Genomic DNA, 21,284 nt, shown 5'->3' with positions numbered 1-21,284 from the left:
GCAGGCCCCGTAAGGTGCAGGGCCCGAGCAAAATGAAAACGTGGGGCTTACTGTGAGCTTCCAGTCCAGCCAGGGCTCTTGCACAGGCCTGCGTGACTGCACAGGTCACGCCCTGTAAGGCCAGTCAGCCTCCACCGGTCAACCTCAGCTTGCTGCCTGCCCCCGTCCCCCATCAGCAAGTTTTCTCCCATCTGTCACTTCCTACCACAGCCTTGGAGGCCAGATCATATTCCTTCACAGGATCCTGTCTCAGCTTCTAGCCCAGGGCCCTCCTCCATCCACTCTGCACACAATGTTTCCCAAACCCCAGAGCACTAAGGGGTGCCTGCCATCCCCTCCTCCAAAAATGCAGAAAAGGGTCTTTAGAAACAAATAGCCAACTCCCGGCCCCCCTTGCACATGAGGTTTCTTTCCAGGGTGAGGTTTTACTTGCGGGTAAACGGGGACGTAGATGCAGGGAGAGCAGGGACAGCTGTGTGCAGGGCCGGCATTTGCTCATCGCCCCTTGGGGTCCCAGGAAATCCGAATGATGTCGCCCTACAGACCTGTTTTTATTTTGTTATGCTTTGTTTTTCATTTAATGCTACCGGAGGCTAAGGCTTTCCTTAGAGAAGCATTCCAACTCCAGGAACACTCTCTGAATGTATTCAGCCGCTTGTGGCCAAAGCCTGCCCATGGGCTTATCAGTGGCAGGAAGCAGCCCAGACCATGTTTTATGGATATTTCAGTGATAAAGTCCAGGGTCCCTGGGCCGTTGATCTAATTTGCAAGCCATTAACATTCAGCCAGAATCAGTAATGAGACCCTGGTCAGAGCAGGCGGCTAAGCCAGCCCCCAGCCTGGGGCGCATCTACAGTAACTGTACTGAAAAAGCCACTAATTCCAACTTAATCGCTCATCTGGGCTGTAGTTAATGTCAATAAACAATTTCTAACTTGCGCAGGAAGGCTTGTTTGGGGAAGAACAGAGAAAGCCGTGAGGGAAACGGCCCTCTCCCTCCCAGACTGGATCCTGGTTGCCAAGGACCAGATCCAAAGGACCTTGGCTGCAGGACCCACGGCTGCACCAGCTCCCTCCCGCTGGCTCCGCAGGCAGCCAGACCTGCCCAGTTCCAGCCTGCAAACGGGGAGGCCCGCGCAGCCCCTGGCTTTGCACGGAGGCTCCCCACAGCTCTAGCCTCTCCCTCAGGGCCGCTGCCCCCTGCCTTACCCCACCCCGCCCTCAGTCTCCGCCTGTCCCCCCTTAACTACTTGTTGGGGCAGTGCTGCCCGGCAGAGAGGTGCACCCTGCCCTGGGGGTTCGTCCCCCCCCCATCCCTGCCTGGAATTTTGCTGTCAGCAAGTGCTCACAGGGGTCCAGGCTTTTCTGCTTTTCAACACTTTCCTGTTGGCAAGATTGCAGTTAAGCTTCAGATGGAGAAACTAAGCTTAAAGAGGTTGGGTGCTTTCCCCAAGTCCAGAGTGAGCCGGAGTGCCCCTGTTTGTGGAGGACCGGCCTTAACCCTCCAGGGTGCCCGTCTCCCAGGCCCCCGGGAGCACACCCCAGGGCGGGCACACCCAGCCAGCGCCCGTCCCGCCCCTCCCTTCCTGGCCCCTGACGTGCTGCCCTGTGTTCTGTTTCTGCCTAGACTTGCCCGTTCAGATCCTCAAGCCAGCGACCTTCTCCGACACCACCCACTACCCCTTGCTCCTGGTGGTGTAAGTATCCCAGGATGAAACTCTCATGGAGGTGGTAAGCGGGAGCCTGATATCCACTGCAGACTGATCACTGGAAACAGTTCAGCAGGCTGTTTCTGTTAACAACCGCTGACCCCAGACGTCAAAGGAAAGTGGGGCCCCAGTCGATTTCGGGGGATTTGCCACAGTGAGTGCAGGACTTGAGTCACATTCCGGGAGTTGTGCTTCGGTGGCCAGTCAGCGGCCCCAGGGACAGCAGGGAAGCTGATGGGGAGCCCACCTTCACCGTGCAGGGCGGACGGATGCACCCGAGGTCACCCCGGGCCCCGGGAGGCGGGCCCGGCAGGGTCTTGCTGGGGCCAGCGGCTCCTCCGGTGCCACCAGGCGGCCTTGAACACCAGGCGTTGGTCCTCAGGATGATTCCAGATCTGCCTTGTGCTGATTAGCAAGCTTCTGGGTCGGATGTCGAGAACGACTTCAGAGCTTTCTAAGCACCTCTGACGGTAGTGGGTCCTGATTAGGGCTGCCGCTCGCTCGGGTGCGTGAGTGGCCACGGGACAGAGGAGACCCTGAGCCTCGGGGCCTCTGGGGACGCAGCCCCGTATTCATGTGGAAGGGTCCAGGGGAGAGTAGAGGGCTGCACTGGGGCTCTTTAGGGACCACAGTGAAATCACCCCCCCCAGAGCCTGACTAACCCTGTGCTTCCTGCCTGGCGCCCGGCCTGGGGCCCAGCCCTCAGTGACGAAGGCTGCACTGTGAGGACGCCGGGCCACGACCCACTGTGCTGCCCCCGCTTATTGCCCCTAACCCGCTGTCCTCACCGTCTGGACTTGGCCAGCGACCACACACACGCACACACACACACACACCACGTGAATGTACCAAACACACACGACAGCACACACACTCTCACATATATACACACGTGCACAACACACATACACAACACAGACATACACATCACACCCACACATGCTCACATACACGCACAAACCACATACACAACAGCATACACAGCACATACACACACACCACACACCAGTATACACAGCACATACACACACCACACAACAGTATACACAGCACATACACACACACCACACACCCGTACACACATACACACACCCCTTGCCTGCACTCCTGTCCCGGCAGAAGGCCAGGATGACAGTGGTGCAGTAGCTGTGGCCTCCTTGGAGGGACGGCCAGCCTCAGAAGGGGCGTTGCGTCTGTCGCCGTTTCTGAGGGCCCTGGGCCTGGCGTCGGCCGTCCCTTCTGCTCACCCTGTGTCCCCTCCAGAAGGAAAGTCACTTAGAGCTTCCTCACCCCCATCAGCACTAGTGAACGCTCAGCAGCCGTGTCCCCAGCTGCAAGGCCCGTCGGCAGCTCTGGCCGAGTCCCGGCTGAGAACACGCGCCGTGGGTGACTTGAGCTCACACGGTCGTGCCCCCAGTCGGGAAACAGGGAAGCCACGCGAACAAGAGAACCCACACCCCACCTAACTAAGTGCTTGGGCGATACTCTGTGGGGGCATTGGACAGGCTGCCCCCAGAGACGCGGACAGGAAGGCCACCCAGGTCAGCCACAGGCTCTGCTCCGGGGCGAACCAGACAGAGGGAATTCCTTCAAACCAGGAGCCACCAGAAGGAGCAACACATGATGGGGACCAAGGCGGCAGCCTGGGAAACTGCGCCCAGGAAGGGCAGGACGAGTCAGGCCGTGTGGGGAGACCAACCGAGGGGGGACATGGAAGGACTTTCCAAAGTTCCTCTCTCCGAGAACATGCCCCTCGGTGACCTTGTGCTCGGGGTGGTCCTGGGAGCTCAGTTTCCCCATCGCCCTCTGGGTGTGCAGAGTTGTGGAGCCGGGCGTCGTGGCCGGGGTCTCGGGCGCCCTCCGGGGAGGGCACTGCCAGCCCCTGGGGAAGCATCATCGGACCTGATGTCGGCTGGACCAGCCGCTGCTGCAAGCCACGTGCCAAGCCCTGGCCTGTCTTTCCAGGGATGGCGCCCCGGGGAGCCAGAGCGTGGCTGAGAAGTTTGAGGTGAGCTGGGAGACGGTGATGGTGAGTAGTCACGGGGCCGTGGTGGTCAAGTGCGACGGCCGTGGCAGCGGCTTCCAAGGGACCAAGCTGCTGCACGAGGTGAAGCGGAGGCTGGGCTCCCTGGAGGAGAAGGACCAGATGGAGGCTGTGAGGTGAGGGCCCCCGGAGGCACCACTGGAACGGGGGGGAGGGGGAGGGGCGGCCGCAGCTCCTACCTGGGCTGCGCCGTGGTCCCCTCCAGACGCGTGTTTCTTGTCAACACACACTTCACCTGCGATTTGCTTGTACTTACAAAGTCTTCGGGCCATCCGCAGTGAATTCCTGCTAGTAATCTTCTCCCAAAGACTTGTATCCTCGTTATCACACAGCTCGGTGGCCTGTCCGTTTCGCTGATTCAGAGCGGGTGCGGAGACCGTGACGTGGGCGTGCTGTGGTTGTAGACCTTGGCCACTGATCACGGGGGGAGAGCCGGGCTGGGGCCCTGAGAGAGAGAGGTGAGTGGGGCTGGAGCCACGCAGCGGGTCACTGCGTTCCTGAGGAAGGACCCCCTGTGCTTCCAGGCGGCAAGTCAGAACCCCCGCTCAGCCCTGCTGACGGGCACGTTTTGTCCCTTGGTTTCTTCACATCCCTGTCACCGAGGCAGCAGGATGGATAGAGTGTCACCGAGAACAGAAAGGGGCTTAGTGCAGGGGAAGTTACTGATTGAATTTTATTGTTGCCCCGGAATAAGAGACATCAAGAACCTGTGCCCGACTAACCGGCCTGCAGGCGCATCTGTAGAAATAGAGTTTCCACAGTTTTACGGCACAGCGGACCGTAGGGCCAGACATGACTTTACCAGGGAGATGCAGCCAGACCCACGGACTCCGGTGCTCGGAGGGACAAGAAGAGCACGTCGCACACTTGTCGTCCTCATTGTGAAGCGGGGTGCGCGAGGTTGGATGCTGGGCATATGGAAAGGGCGGCATACAGCACCCAGATGAATAAGTGCTGACTGAAGGGCTGTAAGAAGGCTGGACGTTGCATCCCGTGTGTCATCGTGACTGTGTGCTCTGCAGGTTTAAAAGATTTCACTTTACTGACTTTTCAGAACATTTTCGCTCTTGTTTTTAAAAAGATTGATGGCACGTGGTGTGTACTCAGTAAATAATTTCTAAGTGGGTGAAACCATGAGTGCGTGAACGAATGGCCCACTCTCCTCGAGGGAGTCGTGAGCTGGTGAAGAGAGGTGACACGATCAGACCAGCGCGTGCTACAGGCAGAGAACAGGGGTAGGAGAGATGGCTGAGGACCCGAGTCTGGGAAGTCGCTCCCGTCAGGATGCTTTTGCCTGGAAGTTAACAACAGCACAGACACACGCGCACACACACACCCAACGTAAAACGTGCTTTAAAAACACGACAGTGTATTGGCGCTGGAAGTCCAGGGGGACGTCAGGCCTCAGCTTGGTTGCTCAGGGGCCCAGCAGTGCCACTGCAGGCCCGGCTCTCTCGTCTCTCCACTCAGCCAAGCACGTGGCCTTGTGCTGAACCTCTTCTCACGCTCACAGGACGGCTGCCAGAGCACCGCCAGCAGGTCGAGCCACTTCCAGAAACCTCCAGGAGGGAAGGGAGGAGCCTCCCCGGGGCACCCAACAAACCTCTCCTCCTGTCGCCCTGAACCCAGAAGCATCACCCTGGAGCAGGGGGGCAATACCCCTGAGACCCGGTGGGCTGGGGACCGGTCCACCGCCCCAGGCGGAGGAAGGAAGCGTGGTGACAACACAGCCGGGAAAGGAGGAGAGGCAGCAGCGGCACGTGGGCCACAGGGACCCCTCTGGAGAAGCACGCGGGCCCAGGTCAGGCTTGGGAGGCATGGGACAAGGCTGACCGCAGAGCCCCCTCCCTCGGAGCCCCCCTCTTTTTGTCCTTCCCCACCTGCTGCCCTGCTCTGACTCCTCCCAGGAAGCCTGGAGTCCTCGTGGGCCCCCCGAGGCCCTGGGGGAGGACGCGGCGTCCTTCAGACATCCTGCCAGCCTGGCTGGTGTGGCCGCCCCGCTCTGAGCAGGGGACGAGAGGGCACCGGCTGTTTCACACTCACGGTGCTTCTAGAAATAAGGGATTGATCGGCCATCTGTTCAAAAACAGGGCAGAACCTGTTCCAGGGCAACAGTAAGTAATGTCAGCTCTCAGGCCACTGAGGCTCCCAGGAACAGGAAGACGAACCATCGCAAGCCTTACAGCCGTCAGCAGCCACGCAGACCTTCTCCGGAAGCTGATGCCCAAGTGTCTCAGCCATGGAAAACTCTACGAAGCTTTGTTTAGGATCTGGGTCCGTATTTTCATTAGAAAGAAATAGCCCAGTCTGTTCAGTTTAAGAGACCTTGAGACCAGCTCCCCACCCTAGCTCCCCAAAGCTCCGCAGCCCCGGGCAGTTGTCCCAACTTCGTCCATCACCTGGAGGAAGTCCTGGAGCAGGGGCTCTCCCCCGACCACAGCTGGAAGCATGTCCCTCCCAGGCGAGGGCCACGCGAACGGTGGTCTGGGAGCAGAGGAGCACAGACAGCCCTGCCTGGAGGGGCTTCTAGGAGGAGGTGGCTTTCTGCCAAGACCCCACCTCAAGGGGTAGTGGGGATTGCCCAGGGAGCGCGAGTGCACGTTCCACACCGACAAAGTGCTGTGAGCAACGGTCCCGGTAACGCAAAGGCGCATGAGGTCCGGGGCCCCCAGTAAGCCCAGTGTGGGCCGCGCTGGGGCCAGGGGATGCCTGGAGACGTGGGGTGGGCTGAGACCCTCCCACACCATCTTCCAGAGCCGGAGGTGACAAAGCCACCTTTATTTTTCAAAACCGTAATGCTGGTAGCGGTGTAGCAGGTTTTATGGGTCAGAGTCCTGGCAGGAAACATTCAAAGGGGGTGGTTTAAGGAGAGAGAAATAACATACGTGTCTTCAAAGGCATATGGCAGGGTTAGGAAGATCCAGGGGATCGATGTGGGGTACGCTGGGGCTGTCGGAGGCCCCGGGAGGGCAGGGGCGGCACCATGCCGTGGAAGAAGCATTTCTGCAGCAGCGTCAGCAAGATCTGTAAGCGGACAGATACGGAGACGGGCGTGGAGCGGAGCGGTGAGCTCTGTGTCCCTCTCGACGCTCTGCTGCCCCCAGCAGAGGGCAGGACAAATGTGCTGGCCACATTCCTCCCGCTGGCCCCTCCAAGTTGCCCCATCGAGTCTCTGGCTGTGAGGCTCCCTGACTCTGAAGGTGCTGAGAGCAGCTGTGTGGCCCGTGACACCTGCGTCAGCGTGGGTCCCCGGGAAGCAGTGCCAACGCACACTTAGACGTGCAGAAGGTGCGTTTCTGCAGGACACGCGGCCCAGAGCGCAGCAGGGGCAGAGCCATCAGACTGCAGGGGCTCTGACACGGGAAAGGACGGACACACAGAGCGGGCTTCCCGTGGCAGCTGGGCTTCAAGCATCTCTGCCAAGCTGAGGCGGGCCTCGGAGGACCCCTTGCCGGTCGCTGGCGGGGACAGCTTGAGACGGTGTGGACACGTGGAAGGTTGGAAGGTGCGAGCACTGCTTCTCCCAGGGTGTCAGCCCACCTCCCCCAGACGCGCTTCTGGAGGCTAGAGCCTCCCCCGTCCTCACTCGGGGCCTCTGCAGACCCTGCCGTGGAGCAGAGCTCAGCGCCTGCTCCATGGAGAAGGACGCCGGGGCCTTGCTGCGCCTCAGAGCATCCCAGTGATAAAACACGTGCCTACGCCTGGGTCAGGCTGGTCCGCCTCAGGGCTCCACTGCTCTCCAGGAAACAGCCATCACACAGGAACTGCCCGCTGATGAGTGAAAAATAGCAAAAGATAATAAAAATATTTGATATTGGTAAAAAGTATTTTCCTTGGGAGACTCCTGAGTACTTTACAAATGAGGATCCTTACCAAGACCTGTGGTTTTTAGATCAGGAAGTGAATCGCCAGGTAATTAAATGGAGGGGTTGCCGGAGACCAGAGGCTGCCTGCGAATGTGGAAGTAGGGCTGAGAATAAAAATCCGATGTATTTTATGAATTGGAATGGCGCCTGAGACCCGGGCCCTGTGCCCTTTGAGGTTCACGTGGCTTTCTCCACGCTCCGTGGTCTCTGCAGACTGCTACACAATCCAAGCAGTCGTGGTCTGGACCTCAGGCCGTGGGGCAGAATCCTTATGGGGCCAGGTTGACCATTTCACCAGGTATTCCCAGACGCACGTCTGTGTATCAAGGATTTGGGTCCTTAGAATTCAGAAACTTGGAGAAACGTATTCAATGGTTCCACGTGTGTGGGTATGCCTGCCGTGCTTTGAAGGTCAACCTAGGCCGTGTGTGTGTGTGTGTGTGTGTGTGTGTGTGTGTGTGTGTGCGCGCGCGCGTCTGCACACACCTCCAACTCCTAAGCCTGGCAGACGTGACTTGAAGTCTGCCAGGCTATCCTATGATACCTGCACAATGTTTTTAAAAAGCAAAAGTATTAAAGTGTTGTGTTAGTTTCCTAGGGCTGGAACGGCAAAATCAAGGTGTGGGCAGCGCCGCGCTCTCTCTACCACCGCAGGGCAGGGGCCCTTCCTTGCCCCCTCCAGCTCCCCGTGGTCGCTGGCAGTCCTTGGCTTGTAGCTGCGTCCCTCCAATCCTGCGTCTTCCACTGGCCGCGTCCTCCCTGGGTCTCTGTGTCTCTCCTCCTCTTACGAGGACACGAGTCACTCTAGCGTGACCTCATCTTAACTTACTAATTACATCTGCAGTGGACCCTATTGACAAATACTGTCCCATACTAAGGTTTGAGGGATTAGAAATTCAACATATTTTGCAGAATTCAACCCATAACAAAGGCTTAAATGACCCACACAAATTCCCTTGCCCTTCGCCCAACCCCCCACCAGCCCTGCTTCCCAGAGACACAAGCACCCTCAGGCGCATCATCCCCTTCAAGTTCACCTCGTCTCTTCTGAGCACAGTTGTCCTCACGTCACGATTCCTCATCACGTGACTTCCTGTTGTCGCAGGTGAGGATTTAGCTGCTCTGTACCTTCATCTTCCCAGAACTGTTACATAACTGCCTGGTTAGATCAGCAGTCTGAGGCGCAGGCTCACTACGTAAATGGTGCTGACCTCAGACCCTGGTGGTCTCTTCGTGCCCTACTTTCCTTTACATCACTTCATTTTTCCTGAAGTGTTGCTTTGTCTTTCACTTGGGTAACTTTCTATGTATTGGTACCTGCTCATAATATTTCCAGGTGCTCCTGCATGCCACTCGGGCTCCCATGAGTATTCTTCCCAGATGCTCAAACATACTAGTAATCTATCAGTTCCAACGTTCTTTTCTTGAGCTGTAGTCCCCTTTCTTCTCGTCCATTTGGACCAGGTGTCTATAGGGTCACTTTTGAGGCCCTTTTCACCACTCTCCTGTGTTGGGTCCTTTGCACACACCCTGGGTCATAGGCCAAAGAGCAACAGATATATGTCTCCCTTTTTATTTACTTTTTCCTTCATATATCTAGAAAACATCTCAAAATGTCTTTATTCTATTCCCACATTTGAAATTATTGTTTATCTAGATATAAAACCTACAAACAAAATCATTTCTGTCTAGAAGGCCCTGGAATCGTCCACCACGTGTTGCTGGTGAGAAAAACGATGTCATTCTATTTGCTGATCCTTGTAGATGGTCTGCTTCTTTCTCCTTTTCAGAAGAAGGATGTCTTTAATCCTGGTATCCTGAAATTTCAGCCATTGGTGTGGGACTTTTCAATCTGGGGAATAATTGTTCTTCAGTCTTGGAAAGTTTTTACTATAATGTGTTGATAATTTCTCTTTGCTCTGTTGTTTCTTTCTGGAACTTCTATTGTACTGTTTTGCTGCTTCCGGTTTATTCTCATCATACCTTTTCTCTCCTATATTCCAGCCTTTCTGTCGAATGTTTATTTTCAGGCATGACACTTCAAAATCCCTAGCCTTCTCTCTTCATCCAAGAGCATACTCTTCTTGTCTAATTGGTTCAATATTTTTTGTCTGTCTAGATACATTAGGACGATTTTCTTCTGTTCACTGAATTATCTCTGTTCCCTCTGGATTCCTGAATTATTCTGAGGTTTTTTGTTGTTGTTGTTTGGGTTTGGACTCTCTCATCTGGAAGATTCTTCTTTTTTTTTTTTTTTTTTTTTCGGTACGCGGGCCTCTCACTGTTGTGGCCTCTCCCGTTGCGGAGCACAGGCTCCGGATGCACAGCCTCAGTGGCCATGGCTCACGGGCCCAGCCGCTCCGCAGCACGTGGGATCTTCCCAGACCAGGGCACGAACCCGTGTCCCCTACATCGGCAGGCGGACTCTCAACCACTGCGCCACCAGGGAAGCCGTCATCTGGAAGATTCTTTCCATTTCTGATGAAACCTGGCTGCCTCTTCACTCATAAGAGAGGCACTAACCGGGCTGCCAGTTCTGTGTGCAGACTGTGAGCTGTTGGCGGGTGGGCTTTACCGAGGGTGCGGGAGGGCATCCAGCTCTTCATTGCAGAGACCCGCACCCCTTGACATGGTGTGTGTCCTCTGCAGGGGAGGTCAGCTTCTCCAGGCTGCGCATCACATTCCCGAGTGCCTGCGTCTGCGAGAGGCCGAGGGAGGCCCACGTAGGGTGCAGACTCGGAGTTGGCTGGCTTGTTGCAATCCTGCACCTCACCCCACACTGAGCCTGGTGTCCCAGCGTCTGGAGCCTGTTCTGTTTCTCCCCAGAAAGTTTCAGTGACCTGTCTGAAGGTCCCACAGCCCCTTAGTAGCTGAGCAGGAATTGGACACAAGATATCCTGACTCGGAGAGTGGAAGCTTCTGACAATAAGGCCTGTGAATTAGCCTTTGTCCCTAAGACTTGGCACTGAGGCTTACAGATGACACACGCTCAAGGGATGGATGGGGACGAGGGGTGGAGGGAGGAGGATGGGAAGGTAGTGGGGCCAGTTCTCTTGTTCTCACTAGTATTCTGAAATGGAATCAAACATCCATCCACAGGATGAACATGCATGAATCATCAATTTTCCACAAATACTCTGGGGAAACAATAAACAGTAATACACAGTTGCCCCTCGTTATCCTTGGGGACTGGTTCCAGGACCCACGTGGGTACCACAGTCCTCGGCTCCCTAGGCCCCTTCTGTGGAATGGTGGAGCACATGTACACAACCATCACACATCGTCCTGTGTACTTAAGATACACGCATCTCTCAATCCCTTATAATCCCCCTACGTGTAAACGCTATGTAGACAGCTGTAAGTACAATGTAAATGCTGTGTAAATAGTTACCAAGGTGAGGCAAATTCAAGCTTTGCTTTTTGGAAGTTTCTGGATTTTTTTTTTCAATATTTTCAATACGCAGTTGGTTGGATCTGTGGGTGTGGAACCTGTGGATACGGAGGGCTGACTGTAATAAAAGTACAAAAGTCACCTGAATTTGTATCATCATGAGGAGTCAGGACAATTGCTGCTCTGCGCTGGGCCCTCCCTCTCTCCCCTCCCACCCCCGGGAACGGGGTCCGTTTGCTTCCAACATCATAATGGAAGCGCTGCTCCAACCAGGAAGGGCAGGCCGGGTCCCAGGACGTGGGTGTCCTTGGAGAGTTGGCTGGAGAAGGATAGGGCACTCTCAGGGCCCAGGACCCGGAGGTTTACAGTCCCCCAGGCTTAGAAGGGCGGTCAGAGGGCATGGGGTGGCTCCAGAGAGCAGACGCAAGAAAATAATCAGCGGGCAATACCCAGGGGTGACAGGAAGCTGGGGAAGGAGGCTCCGCGGTGGTGGCAGATGGAGAGAGGCAGCAGGAAGGCTCAGAAAGAAGCCAGTTACTGGCCAGCAGGTGGCAGGACTCCTGCTGCCGAGTGAGGGTCCAGAACCCAGAAAGATTCCAGCCACTTGGGGGGGAAACCAGGGACCACGGGGAGAGCAGTGAGATGCGGGCAGGGACAAGGCAGGACCGGGCAGCGCCAGCCCGGGCGCCGGGCTGGTGGCATCCAAGGCAGAGCTCTGGCAGGAGTGATTCTGCCACCAAACAGGTCCAAGACAGGGACCCCTCCCAGGAGTTGGGGACAGAGGACTCTGCAGGTGAAGGGGGACCCAGTGCCCCGACTCGAAGCCGACTCGCACCCGGAGAGCCTTTTCTTCCTGCTCATCCCGGAGGACCCTCCCAGAGCCTGGTGGCTGGGAGTCACGACGTGGTCCAAGTGAGGGAGACGGGGACCCAGGCGGGCCTGCGCGTCTCCAGGACATCCTCTGCTGCTGCGCGTTCCTGGTTCTCAGCCAGCGTTACACGCCCAGCCGCCCCACAGTGATGGCAGGGGCGCTTGGCGCTTGGCGTAAAGCAAAAGCAATGACCAGTGATATTAGAATTCCAATATTTCCTTTGATTAAAGTGGGGTTTTCATCCTTGAAATGGTTGGAGAACACGGCTCTAGGCCGCAGGGTTGCACGACTCAGCCGTGGCGCGCTAACCCCCGCCTCCTTGACCTTGCAGGATGATGCTGAAGGAGCAGTACATTGACAAGACACGCGTGGCCGTGTTTGGGAAGGTGAGGTTGCTGGCCCCTGTTTGCACGCCCCCTGCTCAGGCCCTGACCTGCACCACCCCCAGGCCTGACCTGATTCACTGGGAACATCTCTGCTCCAGCCGCCTGCGAGCCTTTTTTTTTTTTTTTTTTTAACATCTTTATTGGAGTATAATTGCTTTACAATGGTGTGTTAGTCTCTGCTGTATAACAACGTGAATCAGCTATACGTATACATATATCCCCATATCCCCTCCCTTTTGCATCTCCCTCCCGCCCCTCCAGGTGGTCACAAAGCACCGAGCTGATCTCCCTGTGCTATGCGGCTGCTTCCCACTAGCTATCTATTTTACATTTGGTAGTGTGTATATGTGTCCATTGCCACTCTCTCACTTCGTCCCAGCTTACCCTTCCCCCTCCCCATGTCCTCAAGTCCATTCTCTACATCTGCGTCTTTATTCCTGTCCTGCCCCTAGGTTCTTCAGAAGCATTTTTTTTTTAAAGATTCCATATATATGTGTGAGCATACAGTATTTGTCTTTCTCTTTCTGACTTACTTCACTCTGTATGACAGACTCTGGGTCCGTCCACCTCACTACAGATAGCTCAAGATGTTCAGTGGTCCCAGCACAGGGAGTCCTCATCTGAGCAGCTCGTGTGTCAGTGCTCCTTTGCACACTCTCTGGAAGGAAAGCTAGAAGCCAGGTCCTTGTGGGAGTGCTCTGTGAGGCTCCTAGTTACTTTTCAGACAAGCCTGCCATGGCTCTAGGGGTGGTACCCCAGGAAAGAAGGGGAGGCAGGAGTCTTTATTTCTGTATGTCTTTCTGTGCAGTAGCCACATTAATTTAGCAGGTTCACTTACGTGGTAGGGAGGAGGTGGGGAGGTTCGTGCACTGAACTGTCAAACCAGAGAAGCTTCCACGGGGTGGCCCACGTCTGACGGCCGTAGCCGGGGGTGGTGGGGTCGTGGCTTGGAGTTGGGTCCTATCGCTTGGCCCCCTCCCCCGTTGTTAGGCGGCCTGGACCCGCGGGCTCTTGGTCTCAAGGCAGGAGCACAGATAGACACAGACCCGTCTTCCCTCTGAGGGAACAGGTCCTGCAGAGGGGCCTCGCAGGGACCCCACGGCAGGTGGAGGTTTGAACAGGTAACCGGAGAGTTGCCTGTTACGTCATCACCTCTGAGCCCAGGGTTTTGAGGGAGCCGTGTGCATCTGAGACGAGGGCTCGCCCTGTGGAGGTCCCAGCACGCGTGCTATGTATCCCACACCTGCACGGGAGGTGCAGCAGCAACGGGAGGGCCCAGGGCACGGCTCAGAGCCTGGACGCCGAGTCCCAGGGCTCATTCTGTGCTGGCGGAGGCCACTCCCAGCCTGCGAAGCTCAGAGCCAGTTGGATCACTTACAGCATAACTTGGGGCGACAGCTCTTACCTCCCGTCCCCATGGGAAAGTTACTGACCCACAGACTGACCATGGCTCAGGGCAGGGCGCCCGGGCCCAGGTCAGCCTCTGTCCAGTCTCGGCTCTTCCCCAAACATGCCCTCTGCTCCTGGGAGCTTGGCCTCCCTCCTCTGGCTGCTTTCCACGTGGGCACCTGAGCATGGCCCCCACGCCTGGACCTTTCAAAGGTCACTGTGGACGCAGACGCAGGAGTCAGGGCGCCGTGAAGAGGCTTTCTGGACAAGTGGGAGATTCAGCTGCCTGGGCGTCGTGCACTGTGTGGACGGGGGCCCACACGTCCTTCAGAACGCAGCCCACGCCCCCGTCCCTGAGACAGGCCGAGGATGTGTGTGGTGCTGTTTGCTGGTCACCACCCTTATCCACTCTGCCTGATGGGTCCCCGCCTCTTTGAATGGCACCTCAGGTGCAGGGCTGTGGACTCTGTGATTGCGTCCCCTCCAAGGCAATAAGCCGTTGATTCCTTTAGCTGACGGGCATTCGGCAGGTTCAGGTTCACAGCACGCGTGAGAGAATCACCCCTGCTCCCCCCGGCATGCACGGGCTCCCCACTATCAAGCCCCACCGTTTGGTACCTTTGTTACGGTTGACAAACCTGCGCTGACACGTCATCATCACCCAGAACCCAGAGTCTACATCAGGATCCCTCTTGAGGTGGTACCTTCTGTGGGTTTAGACAGATGTGTGATGGCATGTCTCCATCATCACGGGACCGCACAGAGCAGTCTCTCCGCCCTGAGGATCCTCTGAGCTCCACCTCTTCACCCCTCTCTCCCCTCCCCCAGCAGACACTCCTCTTTTTACCGTCTCCACGGCTGTGCCTTTTCCAGAGTGTCACGGATTCAGAATCACACAGCGTGGAGCCTTCTCAGATGGCTTCTCACTTAGCATTTAAGGTTCCTCCAGATCTTCCCATAGCGTCATAGCTCTTCTCTTTCTAGCACCAGATAATCCGCTGCCTGGAAGCACCACAGTTCATCCGCTTGCCTACTGAAGGGCATCTGGGTTGCTTCCAAGTTTCGACAATTACGAGCAAAGCTGCTCTGGTCATCCATGTGCAGGTTTTTGTGTGGATATAAGTTTTCAGCTTCTTAGAGTAAATACCAAGGAGTGCAGTCACCAAGGAGTGCATATGGTGAGGGGATGTTTAGTTTTGTAAGAAACCAGCGAACTGTCTCCATAGTGTTTGCACCATGTTGCGTTCCCACCAGCAACGAATGAGAGTTCCTGTTGCTCTACATCCTCACCAGCATTTGATGTTGTCAGTCAACACATTTTAAAAAACAAACTGCAGAATGACTGGTAAGGCTTGGAGATTCCATTGACCGTGAATATTATTTGCCAGAAACCAAAAAGACTTATTGTCATTAAGATATTCCTGTTCTACTGAAGGAGCACTATTATAATGTAACAAACTTAAACATATTGATCAAAAACAGTTACTTCTACAGGGAGTTTGGCATGGCATGGACATGACAGTCTCCATCAGGTATGTGGGTTCTACACACGCCACCCTCTCACCTCAGCACACGCACTCACACTCGCCCACACCTTTGACAGTCCTCTGCCACAGCCTGGTTCTCCGGGCCTTCACTCTCCTTGCCCACCTTTGCTCAGCAAAGCATCACATCTGTGCCCCCTTCCCTTTGGGTCTTGCAGGAAACAGGTGCATCTGGACCAGCCAGCACCCACGGCAGATACGGTGTAATGGAAGGCTCACATTGAAATTGGGGTCTTTCATGTCAGCCCCAAATAAGGGCAGTACAGGAAATGAAGGACTGCCCCACATACACGACACGTGCGGACGTCTGTCCCGGGCAGACCCCTGAGCTGAGCATCCTGGCGACCAGTGCTGGAGCCCTTTGACATTGGCTCCTCATGGGCCCGCCCTCAGAATCACAGAAAGCGGGTCGGCTCTGCCTGTAGGCAAGGGAGAGGCAGCAGGGGGCGCTGCGTCAGAACGCTGGACAGCCGTCCCACACCGCACGCCGCACTCCAGCCCCCAGTCACCCTCCACAGTCAGCGCCACGCTTCATCCTCGTGTCCCTCGAACACGAGGCCCAGGAGGGGGATACTTGCCTCACGTTATATTTAGCTGGAAAGGCGTTTGTTTTTATCTTTTTACCTCCCTTATAATTTTTCAACGTTAAATTTTTTTAGAAAAACGAACTAGGTGACAGTGGTTGCTTGAGCCACTGACCTCATTGTCTGAGGCTGTTTTCATGGGTGAGTTATTGACTTTGCTCCTGCCCTTCTCTCTGCCCTCTGCTCGTTCCCAGGATTACGGCGGGTACCTGAGCACTTACATCCTCCCAGCGAAGGGCGAGAATCAAGTCCCGGTTTTCACCTGTGGCTCTGCGCTCTCCCCGATAACAGACTTCAAGCTCTACGGTAGGGCCCCGACCGGAGGGGCGCTGGTCCCACCCAGCCCCCGCCCCCAGGCCTCCCTCCCTCAGCGCCCAGTCCGATAACCTGCAGGGTGACGAGGCCCGCGGTGGAACCTCACAGACAGGGCCTGGGGGCGGGGGGAGAGGGGTTCACGCCACTTGCTCGGAAAGTGGTCAGCCCACCGCTGTCCCTCAGTCGCGTTCCCGACACACGAGACCAGGAGCCAGAACACGCCCAGCGCCTGTGCTTGCAGTGATGGGAGTGGCGCGAGCAGAAGGGAAGGGGACTCCGGGCTGCCCTCGCCCCTCCTTTCTGACCCCGCAGTGCGGCGGGGGCCCTGCGCCGTGTCTCTGTCCGGCGCGGGGTGTCTGGGGGCTCTGGGGGCAGGTGAAGGGCTGGGGGAGCTGCTGCCCAGGGGCCTGGGTGGCTCTGCCCCGCCCTCCGCCCCGGCACCTGCCAGCTCCTTTCTGCGACCGGACTCCCAGTGTGGCGGGCAGACCCCGCCTGCAGCTGCACGGACATGGCTCTGGGGGCACTGCTGGGGGGGTCCTCCCTCTGGTCAGCCAGCCTCTTTTCTCTGAACGTGAAGGGCTTTGTGATGTCATCCTGATTTTAAATGTCGGCAAGGCCCTCTCTGTGGGCTCTGGGAGCTGGCATTCGGGCCAGGGCGGCAGGGAGTCTGGGCCGTCGGCCCCAGCTGCCGGCACCGAGCCAGGCTGATGGGGCATCCGGGGGCTCCTGGTCGCTGGTGTGCGGAGCCCTGCTGGGGGCCTGAGGTCCCTTCGGGGCAGAGGAACCAGCATCACTGCATGGCCGCACCCTCCCGCGCCCCAGCTCGGCGCCCGTGGACCGCGCGGAGCCGTCCAGGGACACCGCGCGTCTGCAGCTCAGCAGCTCTGGCCGCCGCGAGGCTCACGGCAGATGTGCTGGGTTTTGCAAGTGCTCAATGCGCATTCCGACGCAAGATCATACAGGAACCCCCCTCATTCCAAACTCTAATCACTTAAAGTTACTGTCCCATGGGAATCCGTGTAACATTCTCTGTTTTTCAAATTCAGTGGGACTTTCTTGGGGTTTTTAATCAAGCTATTTCAAATCTGCCTGAGTTGAGTGCACACGAATGCGCCCAACCCCGCGCCTCGATGTGTCACTGTGCCTGGGACAGCGGAGAGCCCACGTGGTCTCCTGGACTGAACTAAGGGGTCCCTGCACCTGTAGAAGGAGCTCGGTGCCCTGCACTCCCGGACTTCCTGACGGGGCGGCCTGGGTCCTCACGAGACCCTGGACCTGAGCCAGGGGGCAGGCAGAGCGGAGGCAGCCGACACTTTCTGAAAATAAGGGAACCTGATGGAAGTTGGCTCTTCGTATCTGTTCCCCCTTCTGGGCGTTGAAATGAAGTGGGGGCGGGGTGTGAATCCTGTTTATTTCGGAATCAGATCAGTTCGGTTTCCCTCGTGCTGCAATCCCACCACCACCACTAGCAGGTCTAAATGTCACTGTGGCGCTGGCTGAGTAACCCCGCAAAGACCCACGAGGTTTAGTGCTTCTTCAGAAGCAGATGTTCCCCGGGAAGATGGAAGGGAGTCCAGCCCCGTCCCCAGGGCGGCCCCCGGAGCCCAAAGGGGCCCCGAGGCCAAGGGCTAACGCTCTCCTCTGCTTGTGTGCAGCGTCTGCATTTTCCGAGAGGTACTTGGGCCTCCACGGACTTGACAACAGAGCGTATGAGGTGTGTTTGGGTTAGGGTTAGGGTTTGGGGCAGAGCCACCACTTGGCAAAAACGAGGAACCCTGCGATGATGCTTCTCCGAACTGCTCCCTCCCTCCCTCCCCCCCAGGCCCCGCCCCCTCTTAACTCCCACCCTCCCGTGTCAAAGCCCATTCACCCGGGTGCCGTGAGCTTTCCGAGATCGGTCTGGTTGCCCATTCTGGAACCGGCGGGACAAGACGGGAGGTGGGGAAGGGCTTAGGGTGGAGGAGTCTGTCGCAGGGCCGTAGGCTCGAGTGTGGATGGCCGCTGGCCCGCTGCCCCCACGGCTGCTTCTGCTCCCGGGAGAAGCAGCCCCTGATGGGGGAGCAGGAAGCCTCCCAGACACCGCCTCCTGGTCTTGACCGCTCAGGCGGCTGAGTGTGGGCATCACGCATGCATCTCACTGGCACCGAGGAGGCCAGAGAGCTGCTGCGGGCCAGGCTGCGGCTTCAGAGCTGCAACCCGGGCACGGACAGCGGGACGCTCTGGCCAGGGCAGCACCTCCCAGCGGCATCAGTTGAATGAAGGGCCCAGGCCACCTTCAGGGGGAGGAGACCTTTCTCCCTGCTTCCTAGATCTTCTCCTGTCCCCTTCCTCTTTAAAAGGGGTTGGGGCTGGGAAAGCCCAGGCCCCCGAGAGCTTTCTCAGGGCTTCCAGGAACTGTGCCCAGCACACTGCGTGGCCCTCACCCTCCGGGTCAAGGTTCCTGGGCTCATGCCCTACTCCCCACGGCGGGCGCTGACCCCTGTCGCCCATGTGCAGATGGCCAAGGTGGCGCGCCGGGTGTCCGCGCTGGAAGGGCAGCGGCTTCTCCTCGTCCACGCGACCGCCGACGGTGAGCCCCCGACACTGACCACGGCGCTCGGAGAGAGCATCGCCCTGCGTGGGGTTACGGGTTTTGACACTTTCCTCTTTTCTTCTTTAAACAGAAAAAATCCATTTCCAGCACACCGCAGAACTCATCACGCAGCTCATTAAGGGAAAGGCTAATTACAGCTTACAGGTACCGTGCTGCACGCCTGCCCTGCCTCACACCACACATGCCTTTCCACGGACGAGGAGCTGAGTGGTGCCCGGCCACGCATGACTGCAAACACTCCTCCGTCACGGCCATCGGAGATGCTCGGGGACACATCAGATCAGACAGATGGGCAGTGCTTGGTTTTTCTGCCGATTGATGGCGGCTCGGTTCAGCACTCAGGCTGTGTTTAAGACCCTTTAGGCTCCACCAGCGCCCCCCGCCCCCGCTCCCTCCCCGGAGGATGAGCAAAGGCGGGGCAGCAGCCACACCCCCATGCTCACTGAAGAGGGGGCTGCTGTCCCACTGATGAGCGCAGCCTTGGCTTCACTAGCCTCCCCCCGGAAAGCACACATCTGCTAAATACTGGCTGGATGTTCCAGAACCTTCTGTGGTGCCGCAGTAGTTAAAGAGCTCTGTCCTTCCCAAGAACCCGACTCACAGCCTTGACCTCACTGGCATCAAGTGCTGACCCACCGGCTCTAGTGTAGGTGCTTTCCAGCGATGCACGGTGCTGCTTCTGGAAACTTCTTCCATCTCCTTCCCGCCCTCTGGTTCACTTGGTGAGACAGGTATGACCCCGGTGGTCTTCTCGGGTCCAGGATAAACGGGAGACTTCCTCAACCAGGGTCCCAGGCAGCGCTGCCTGCCTCTGTCTCCCAGCCCTGGCTTTGCTGCGTGGCTGTCTCGTACAGGGCCAGTGTGCGCTGGCCGGTAGGCGGAGCGCTTCCCGCAGGGACGGAGGCCGGCTTGTGTGCTGATGAACGCGGAGGGAGGGAGGGGCTTAGTTCACGTGACACTGGAGTTCCTTCTGAGCATGCTCAGGTCACAGTACAACGCTAAGTACGTCGTATGCACGCGATGCAGCCGCGGTAGGTCCGATGGCAGAGCTCTGCCTGCCGGTGTGGACCACTCCCCACAGACAGGCGAAGCAAAGTCAGCAAGGTGCTGGGCGACACCCACCCCAGGTCCCACTGGACACTGTGCAGGCGCAGCGAGTGTCTGAGATACTCGATAAGCTTGTAAAGGTGACAACTCCAGGTGAGGGCTCCAGGCAACCAGGACCCGGGTAGGAGGAGACATACTTCCTGCTCTGTAACCCTTTGTACTATTTGATGTTTAAGGTACATATAATAGCTCAATGACCACCTTCATAAATATGAAAATAAAGGTGAGTGTCATCATCTGAAGACATAAGAGGAAGACAGGGTTCAAAATGCAGGAAGCAGCCTGGTGTCATGGAAGGAACATGGGCTTTGGGGCCAATTAGACTTGGCTTTGAATCCCAGCTTCGGGCCCTTCGTGTGGAAGTGGTGCAGTGCCCCCGGGTACTCGGTGTCATTACATTTGGGGATGGGATGATTAGCTGCCGTCTTTTCAGCCCTGCCTGTGTCCCAGGCCTTGTTCTAAGCATTTCAGAGGTGTTCCATCATTCAATTCTCACATAGCTCAGTGAGCTAGATTTTATGATGAGGTCATCTGCATTCGACGGCCGGGGTCCAGGAAAGCCCCCTGTGCACGGCGCACGGTGAGTCAAACGCAGGTGCCCGTGGGAGCGAAGGTTTCCCCACACTCACCAAGGTTATAGAGGCAGCACGGAATGCTTCTCCTTTCTTTGGGAGTCCTGATGCCTGGAGGCCTGGGCCGCTCGCTGCCTCGGTGGTCCCCGAGCCTGGATCCCTGTTGCAAATTCAAACAAGCGGAGCGAGCGAGGCGTTCAGAGTCTGTTAAACAATGTGTTTTCTGATTCCGTCCCTGATTTGCTGAGGGGACCCTCCACCTGGCAAAGCCGCGAGGAGAAGCAGCCCTGAGATGCCCTCCAGGCTGAGCTTCCGGCTGCCCGGAGCCCGGGCCGTGGGGCTCGGAGTCTCAGCGGCGCCCCAGCCCACGCGGAGGGCGGCCACGGGGGTAACTCCTCACGCCTCTCTTGCAGATATACCCGGACGAGAGCCACTACTTCAGCAGCGCCCCCCTGCGGCAGCACCTGTACCGAGCCCTCATCGGCTTCTTCGTGGAGTGCTTCAGGGTCCAGGACAAACTCCCGACAGTAGCAGCGAGAGAGGACGAGGAGGAAGACTGACCGAGCCGGCCCGGAGCGCGCCCGGCGCCTGCTGGACCAGTGGACACCGACTGGGGAGCCCCGCCTCGCTCTCCCTCAGGGGCCTGGGCGGGGGCAGGAAGCGCCACCTTCCCAGCATGTGTGTTTCTGGTCCTGAGGGCAGTTTTGCCCCAGAAACAAGCGCCTCCCCGGGTGGAGATGCATCGTCGCTCACAAGGGCTTCCACGGAGCCTGGAGCCGTCGCCACCCTGAGTGACGGGTACCTCCCCGCGACCCCTCCCCGAGGAATAAAGCGAAGGACGGATGGCCGTGCAGAAGCTGGCCCTGGAATTCGAGCTCACGAGCGGTAGCGTTGCGACCCGGCCTCCGCCCGG

General features: G+C 57.5%; 1 protein-coding gene across 5 annotated transcripts in view; it reads left to right on the top strand.

Annotated features, from left to right (window-relative positions):
- DPP6 (dipeptidyl peptidase like 6) overlaps positions 1 to 20,931 on the top strand; it is a gene marked incomplete at both ends in the record, with an annotated part of 1,026,243 nt that extends 1,005,312 nt beyond the window's left edge. For all 5 annotated transcript variants that reach the window (XM_082662523.1, XM_082662525.1, XM_082662522.1 and 2 more), the window contains 8 exons: positions 1,628 to 1,697; positions 3,675 to 3,869; positions 12,213 to 12,267; positions 15,979 to 16,090; positions 17,755 to 17,813; positions 18,596 to 18,668; positions 18,763 to 18,836; positions 20,785 to 20,931. In XM_082662523.1, the coding sequence (XP_082518649.1) occupies positions 1,628 to 1,697; positions 3,675 to 3,869; positions 12,213 to 12,267; positions 15,979 to 16,090; positions 17,755 to 17,813; positions 18,596 to 18,668; positions 18,763 to 18,836; positions 20,785 to 20,931 (785 nt within the window). The remainder of the gene's footprint in view (positions 1 to 1,627; positions 1,698 to 3,674; positions 3,870 to 12,212; positions 12,268 to 15,978; positions 16,091 to 17,754; positions 17,814 to 18,595; positions 18,669 to 18,762; positions 18,837 to 20,784) is intronic.
- Positions 20,932 to 21,284: the final 353 nt, after the last annotated feature.

Source organism: Grampus griseus (assembly GCF_964374135.1).
Source record: "Grampus griseus genome assembly, chromosome: 9".
In the NCBI taxonomy this organism is placed as follows: domain Eukaryota; kingdom Metazoa; phylum Chordata; class Mammalia; order Artiodactyla; family Delphinidae; genus Grampus; species Grampus griseus.
Note: the sequence above shows the minus strand (reverse complement) of the source record. Positions and strands in the feature narration are given on the sequence as shown.